Raw genomic sequence first — 8192 nt, 5'->3', positions numbered from 1 at the left:
AAAAAAAAAAAAAAAAAAAAGCAAAATAATATTGAAAAAGCACCAGGTACGCCTGTACTTGAGTTGTCCTTGTTGATGGCTATAAATGAGGACAGCTCTGGCTGAAGGGCACTCCCATTTCTATGGGCTGAAGGAGGGACATTTTGCAAAGTGCGTTTTCAGGGAGACACTGAGTTTGACCTCCTGCACTTGTTTGATCTGTATTAATGTTTGTTTGTTTATTTATTTAATTCGAGACAGGCTGTTACTTCGTCACCTGGGCTGCAGTGCAGTGGCATTATTGAGGCTCATTGCAATCTTTACCTCCTGGGCTCAGACAATCCTTCTGCCTCAGCCTCCCAAGTAGCTAGGACTACAGACACATGCCACCATGCCTGGCTAATTATTTATTTATTTATTTATTTATTTATTTTTTTAGAGATGGGGTCTCCTTACGTTGCCCAGGCTGGAGTGCAGTGGTGTGATCATAGCTTACTGCAGCCTGGACTTTGGGCTCAAGTAATCCTCCCACCTTAGCCTCTTGAGTAGCTGAGACTACAGGCACATACCACCATGCCCAGCTAATTACAGTTTTTCTTTTTGTAGAGACAAGGTCTTACTATGTTGCCCAGGCTGGTCTCAAACTCCCAGGCTCAAGCGATCCTCCTGCCTTGGCCTCCCAAAGTGCTAGCATTACAGGCGTGAGTCACTGTACCCAGCCCGAATTGTTTAGAATATGAATTCCAGGAGGAATTCAGCTTGTTCATATGCTTTGGCCAGTCCAAGAAACCAGTGGGTGACAAATGGCACCTTTTGGATAGAGTTAGTGGCTTTGATGGTTTGGTCCAGGAAGCTGGGGAGGAGGGGTGGGCAGGCTGTGGGCAGTCCTGGGAGGAAGGTCAGACAGGGCTGTGTGTTTGCTGAGCCTCCGCCCTCTTCCTTTGAATCTCTGATAGACTTCTGCCTCCCACTTCTCTTTTTCTGCCCTTCCTTGCTTTGGTGACTTCCTTCAGGTTGCTCAGTGGTGCCTGCAACCCCCAGTTCACCTCCTTCGAGGTTCTGGCTCCTTCCAGCCATGGCTCAAAGAGTCCTTCTATTAACAGGTACCTGGGGGTGGGGCAGGGGGCTCTGGGTGGGGAAGAGGGGAACTTTTGGATCTGTGAGTGAAGAGAGGGCCCAGAATATGTAGGAGTCAGTCTGGGGAGAGGCAAAGGGAATTTCGGGAAGGAGAAAGGATTCAAGAAGAAGCAGGGAGAACAGCTAGATGCAGACAGGCTGACCAGGGAATCCTGGATGAATGACATTCATGGACTGTGCAGGGCCGCTCAGCCAGTCTGCTTGCTTCACAGACCCAGGGAGGAGAGGTGACATGGAGCAGGGCGTACAGCAGGTGTGAGACCCCCTTACCGAGTGCTTCCTCCTGGACCCCCTCTCACCGTCTCCACTTTGCCTCCGGTTCTGTTTTCTAAGGAACTGGGCGCGAATGTTTGTTGAACGACTGATGAATCAAAATGATTTGAGTTTGTTTCCTTTTATAGGGAGAGTGAAATTCTCCACAAAAGGGAAGGAAATGCTTAAGACCTGCATAGGAAGGAAATTAATTAAGCACATATAGAAACTTGATCATTGGGCAAATCATCGTGGTGGTGACACTGGGGGAAGAGGCTGTTTGGGTGCTCAGACAGGAGGCTGAATTCAGAGCAGGACTGGACATACCCACGGCGGCGGTTCCTAGGTCAGGAGTCAGCAAACTGTCGCCTGGGAGTCCCATATGGCCCATCGCCTGTTTTTGCACGACCCGCCAGCCAGGGTTTGAAGATGAACACTGATAATCAATTTGATGATAGGGAGCACCACCCCCAAAGAATTCCATTTGTCGCATTAGTAAACCCGTATTACAAACAAATTTTACTTAGTCATTACGTGTGGACTTTCCCTAATGGCAAATTTGTGGAAGTGTATTTCCTGTCTTGTTATATAAGTGCCTGTGCAACATAGTCTATCAGCCTCCTGGTCTGCAAAGCCTCGAATTTACTATCTGGCTGTTTATAGAAAGAGTATGCTAATTCCTGCCCCAGGTCCCAGAGCTGGACCTGGGAGGCAGACATCTGGAAGCTGGGCTAGTTAGGGTGACTGAATGGATGGGAAGGGGCATGGAGCAGGAAGATGTGCTGCTATCTTTTTCTCTTCTTTTCTTTTCTCTTTCCCTTCCCTCCCCTCCCCTCCCCTCCCCTCCCTCCCTCCCTCCCTCCTTCCCTCCCTCCTTCCTTCCCTTCTTCCTTCCTTCTTTCTTTTCTTTCCTTCTTTCTTTCTTTCTTTCTTTTTCTTTCTTTCTTTTCTTTCTTTCTTTCTTTCTTTCTTTCTTTCTTTCTTTCTTTCTTTCTTTCTTTCTTTCTTTCTTTTCTTTCTTTTCTTTCTTCTTTCTTCTTTTTCTTCCTTTCTTCCTTTCTTTTTCTTTCTCTCTTTCTCTTTCTTTCCTTCTTTCTTTCTTCTTTCATGCAGGGTCCTGCTCTGTTGCCCAGGCTGGAGTGCAGTGGCATGATCATAGTTCACTGCAGACTTGACCTCCTGGATTCAAGCCATCTTCCCACCTCAGCCTCCTGAGTAGCTGGGACTGCAGGCATGCACCACTACACCTGGCTCATTTTTATTTTTTTTATTTTTTGTAGAGATGGGATCTCACTGTGTTGCCCAGGCTGGTCTTAAACTCCTGGGCCCAAGTGATTCTCCCATGTCAGCCTCTTAAAGTGTTGGGATTATAGGCATGAGCCACCATGCCCAGCCATTGCTTTCTTTTAAATTATTACTATTATTATTATTATTTTTGTGTGTGTTATTTTAAGATAGGATCTCTCTCTATTGCTCAGGCTGGAGTGCAGTGGCACAATCAGGGATCACTGCAGCCTCAGCTTCCTGGGCTCAAGTGATCCTCCTGCCTCAGCCTCCCAAAGTGCTAGGACTGCAGGCGTGCACCCCGGTGCCTGGCGGGCATGCTGCTTTCCTCTGCTTGACGCTTGCCCCCTTCTCCCTTTAGCCTTGGCCTTATGTCATGGGTTCAACCTGGACACTGAAAACGCAATGACCTTCCAAGAGAATGCCATGGGCTTCGGGCAGAGTGTGGTCCAGCTTCCGGGATCCAGGTGAGACCCTCAGGTGGAGCCCCTGTCTCAGTGATTTCCCTCAGAGACTTACTCATCTGAATAAAATTGGTGATTTCCTTGAGAGATTTTTTGAATAGATAAATCAATTCAAAAGATATATCAAATTTGTCATTTGAATATACAGCTTTCTAAATTCAAAAGATGCAAAAGGGTGTAAGAGTTAAAACCTCTTCCTCACTCCCTTCCCCCAGCTCCCTTCCCAGGAGGGACCTTGCAAATGGTGTCTTGTGTGTTCCTTCAGGGAGACTCTGTGTGTACACAACACAGACCTGCTCCCCCTCCGCCAGCACAGCATGTGCAGCACGCATTGTACTGAAATTAAGGCCGGCCTGCAGCTGCCACCTATTTTTGTGAATAAATTTTATTGAAAACAACTCTGTTTATTGCCCTCCCTCCCTCTGTCCCTCTCTTCTTTCCTTGCTCCCTCCCTCCCTTCCCTCCTTTCCCTCTCTCTCTTCCTTTTCTTTTCCTTTCCTTCCCTTTCCCTCCCTCCATCCTTCCCTCTCTCCCTCCCTCCCTTCCTCCCTTCCTCCCACCTTCCCTTCCTTCCTTCCTCCCTCCCTCCCTTCCTTCCTCCCTCCCTCCCTCCCTCCCTTCCTTCCTTCCTTCCTCCCTCCTTTCCCTCCTTTCCCTCTCTCTTCCTTTTCCTTTCCTTTCCTTCCCTCCTCCCCTCCCCTCACCTCCCCTCCTCCTTTCTGACATGGTCTTGTCCTGTCACTCAGCCTGGAGTGCACTGGTGCAATCATAGCCCACTATAGACTCAAACTCCTGGCCTCAAGCAATCTTCCCACCTTAGCCTCCCGAGTAACTGGGACTACAGGCCTGTGCCACCATGCCTGGCTCCTTCTTGATGTTTTTGCATAGACGAGGTCTCTGTTGCCCAATCTGGTCTCAAACTCCTGGCCTCAGATCATCCTCTTGCCTGGGCCTCCCAGTGTGCTGGGATGATGGGTGTAAACCACTGTGCCCGGCTATGGCCACTTGCGAGCTGTAATGGCAGAATCTAGTAGCTGTGACAGAGACTATTTGGACCTGAGTCTAAAACATTTACCTTTACAGAAATAGTATTTGTGAAGGCGATAGTACCTTTCCGGAAGTCGGGGCTGGTCTCTGCTCTTTGCTTTATGTCCTATAGAAAAGCCTGGTGATTTGATCAGCTAAGTCCATTAATTCTATGTTATGCTTGCATTACATGCCACAATTTGGAGGTAGTATACTTTACTTTTTTTTTTTTCTTTTTTGAGACAGAGTCTTGCTCTGTCACCCAGGCTGGAGTGCGGTGGCGTGATCTCGACTCCCTGCAACTTCTGCCTCCTGGGTTTAAGCGATTCTCCTTCCTCAGCCTCCCCACTTGCTGGGATTACAGGCGCCCACCACCACGCCCAGCTAATTTTTGTATTTTTAGTAAAGACAGAGTCTCACCATGTTGGCCAAGCTGGTCTCAAACTCCTGAGCTCAGGCGATCCACCTGCCTCAGTCCCCCAAAATGCTGGGATTATGGGCGTGAGCCACCACGCCCGGCCTGTAATTTCCTTTTACATTACATTAGTTCTCTTGTTAGTGAACATTTAGATTGTTTCCAAACTTTTCCTCTGTGAGCAACACTGTCATTTTGCACATCTGCAAGCCTATTTGGAAGCAAAGCCTAGACTGGGATTGCTCTATCCAGGGGTGCACAGGCACATGCAATTTTAATAGGTCTTTCCAGAGCACCCTCTACAGAAGTGGCAACAATTTACATACCAGAAATTCACGAAATTACCTGCTTCTCACCCATTTGCCAACTCAGTGCTCTATCAAACTTACTGATCTCTGCAAATCGAGTAGGTGTGAAGTGATATCTTAATGTAGCTTTAAATCACTTTCTTTTTTATGAGAGAGGTATTTTCTTTTCTGTGAACATGTTTTTCTCATCTGTTGCCCATTTTTCAATTTTTTTTTGAGACGGAGTCTTGATCTGTCATCAGGCTGGAGTGCAGTGGCGCATTCTCGGCTCACTGCAACCTCCGCCTCCTGGGTTCAAGTGATTCTTCTGCCTCAGCCTCTCGAGTAGCTGGGACTACAGGCATGTGCCACCAGGCCCTGCTAATTATTATATTTTTAGTAGAGACGGGGTTTCACCATATTGGCCAGGATGGTCTTGATCTCTTGACCTCGTGATCCACTCACCTTGGCCTCCCAAAGTGCTGGGATTACAGCCATGAGCCACCGTGCCTGGCCTCCCATTTTTAATTTTTATTTATTTATTCATTTAGTACTAGTTTGTACAAGCTTTGAATACATGGAGGAAGTAGTCTGGGGTGTGAGTTGTGAATCTCTCTCCCTTCTTTATTATTTTCCTTTTGACTTTGCTTATGGTACTTTATCACATACAGAAATTTATTTAAAATGGCTGTATGGAAGCCAGGTACAGGGACTCAAGCCTGTAATTCCAGCATTTCAGGAGGCTGAGGTGGGCAGGTCACTTGAGGCCAGGAGTTCGAGATCAGCCTAGCCAACACAGCGAAACCTCGTCTCTACTAAAAATACACAAATTAGCCAGGCATGGTGGTGCACACCTGTAATCCCAGCTACTCAGCAGGCTGAGACAGGAGAATTGCTTGAAACCGTGGGTTGGAGGTTGTAGTAGTGAGCTGAGATTGTGCCACTATACTTAGCCTGGGTGATAGAGTGAGACTCTGTCTTAAAGAAAAAATAAATAAATAAAATGACTGGGTGGGCCGGGCCCAGTGACCCATGCCGGTAATCCCAGCACTTTAGGAAACTGAGGTGGGAGGTAGAGGTTGCAGTAAGCTATGATCGTGCTACTGCATTCCATCTTGGGCAACAGGGTGAGACCCTGTCTTAAAAAAAAAAAGTCAGCCTGGGACTGCAGTTGTGTACCACCACAGCTGGCCAGTTTTTAAAAACACATTTTGTAGAGATGGGATCTCGCTACGTTACCTGGGCTAGTGTCAAACTCTTGGCCTCAAGCAGTCCTCCTGCCTCAGCCTCCTGAAGTGCTAGGATTACAGTAATGCCCAGCTTAAATTGACCTATTTTTGTTTTTAAAATTTTGTATTTATTTTTTGGGACAGAGTCTTGCTCTGTCACCCAGGCTGGAGTATAGTGGTGCTATCTTGGCTCACCGCAACCTTCGCCTCACAGGTTCAAGCAATTCTCTTGCCTCAGCCTCCCGAGTAGCTGGGACTACAGGCACGCACTGCCATGCCCAGCTAATTTTTTGTACTTTTAGTAGAGTTGGGGTTTCACCATGTTGCCTAGGCTGATCTTGAACTCCTGAGCTCAGGCAATCTGCCTCCCTCGGCCTCTTACGGTGCTGGGATTGCAGGTGTGAGCCACTGCCCCGGGCCCTATTTTTAAATGACTTCTGGTTTTTGTGTCATTCTTAGGAATACCTGTTCTCATTCTGAGCCTTAACATTTTCCCATGTTTTTCTTGCTAATTCTTCCTCCTAGGCATGGGAATTCAGAAATCTGGGTGTGGGCCCCCTCTTTCCTCTGGTGGCAGAACTTCTGTGGTCTCCTTCTCTCCCCACATGTCGGAGTTTTCTCTCTCCACACTTCTCCCCGCAGGGTGGTGGTCGGAGCCCCCCAGGAGGCAGTGGCTGCAAACCAAACGGGCAGCCTCTACCAGTGCGACTATGGCATCGGCTCCTGCGAGCCCATCCGCCTGCAGGGTGAGTGACTGCCCCGCAGGGCCGGGACTGGGATTCCCCTGTGAACACATAGGACTTGCCAGGCACTCCTGTGTCCTGGGAGATCCGAAGTGGGGGCACAGGGCTCTGGCTCCTTACCCTCTCCTCTGCCTGCAGTCTCTACCCCAGACAACCGCAGGCGTGTACCTTTTTTTCCCAAGTTCTAGGATCCTCCTTCACTGTCAGACCTCCTTGTCTTCCACATGGAGGTGAGCCCTGCCCAGCTCTTCCACAGCCTTCTGTGTCCCCTTGAGGGTGACCATGCCCATATCTGTCCCCACAGTCCCCCCAGAAGCCGTGAACATGTCCCTAGGTCTGTCCCTGGCAGCAACAACCGCCAGCGTCCCCCAGCTGCTGGTGAGTGGCCCTGGATCCCAGGAGTTTCCTAAGGGGGGCATTTGGAGGCCCAGGCGTGGTGGGGCTGGGGGTCTTGTGGAGGGTGGAGGTGCTGGGGTACAAGGACTGGAAGCAGGGGCAGCCCCTTCCACTGGCCCCCGCCCCCTAGGCCTGCGGCCCCACCGTGCACCAGACTTGCAGGGAGAACACGTATGTGAAAGGGTTCTGCTTCCTGTTTGGATCCAACCTACGGCAGCAGCCCCAGAGGTTCCCAGAGGCCCTCCGAGGTAGGTTGCCTTGCGCAGAGGGAACAGATGGGCAGCAAAAGACCAGGGGAGGGGGCAGGACTGAGGTAGGTCTGCTCGAGGTCTGGACTCTGGGTGCAGATGGGTGGGGGGAACTGGGTTCCATTAGAGAGAGAGGCTAGGGAGGTGCTAGGGTCTTGTATTTTAGGAAAAGTCCTTGGCTAGACACAGTGGCTCACACCTGTAATCCCAACACTTTGGGAGTCCAGGAGTTTGAGATCAGCCCGGGCAACGTAGTGAGACCCTGTGTCTAAAAAAAAAAAAATTAGCTGGGTGTGGTGATGAGCACTATAGTCTTAGCTATTTGGAGGCCAAGGTGGGAAGATTGCTTGAGGCCAGAAGTTCAAGACAAGCCTGAGCAACATAGGGAGACTCCTCTCTCTACAAAAAAAAATTAAAAAAATTAGCCAGGTGTGGTGGCACACACCTATAGTCCCAGCTACTCAGGAGGATCACTTGAGCCTGGGAAGTTGAGGCTGCAGCGAGCTATGATTGCACCACTGTACTCCAACCTGGGCGACAGAGCAAGACCTTGTCTTTAAAAAATACGTCCAGGTCATATAGCAGAGGAGAGGCTCGTGCAAGGTGTCATTGGTAGGAGGTGGGAATCCTGGGGACCATCTTGGGGGCTGCCTTCCACACCTCTGTTCCCCAAACCTCCATTGATTGAGAGACTGAGTGTATGGATTTTTTTTTTTTTTTTTTTTTTTTTTT

At 49.1% G+C, this 8192-nt stretch overlaps 1 protein-coding gene across 2 annotated transcripts in view; it reads left to right on the top strand.

Annotated features, from left to right (window-relative positions):
* Positions 1–942: 942 nt before the first annotated feature.
* Positions 943–8192, top strand: part of ITGAM (integrin subunit alpha M) — a 58948-nt gene continuing 51698 nt past the window's right edge. For both annotated transcript variants that reach the window (XM_017515569.2, XM_017515568.2), the window contains exons 1-5: positions 943–1082; positions 3014–3119; positions 6716–6819; positions 7121–7194; positions 7343–7460. In XM_017515569.2, coding sequence (XP_017371058.1) covers positions 1055–1082; positions 3014–3119; positions 6716–6819; positions 7121–7194; positions 7343–7460 — 430 coding nt within the window. In that variant the 5' untranslated portion in view covers positions 943–1054. The remainder of the gene's footprint in view (positions 1083–3013; positions 3120–6715; positions 6820–7120; positions 7195–7342; positions 7461–8192) is intronic.

The sequence above is a fragment of the Cebus imitator genome, unplaced genomic scaffold, assembly GCF_001604975.1.
Source record: "Cebus imitator isolate Cc_AM_T3 unplaced genomic scaffold, Cebus_imitator-1.0 Scaffold552, whole genome shotgun sequence".
Taxonomy (NCBI): domain Eukaryota; kingdom Metazoa; phylum Chordata; class Mammalia; order Primates; family Cebidae; genus Cebus; species Cebus imitator.
Note: the sequence above shows the minus strand (reverse complement) of the source record. Positions and strands in the feature narration are given on the sequence as shown.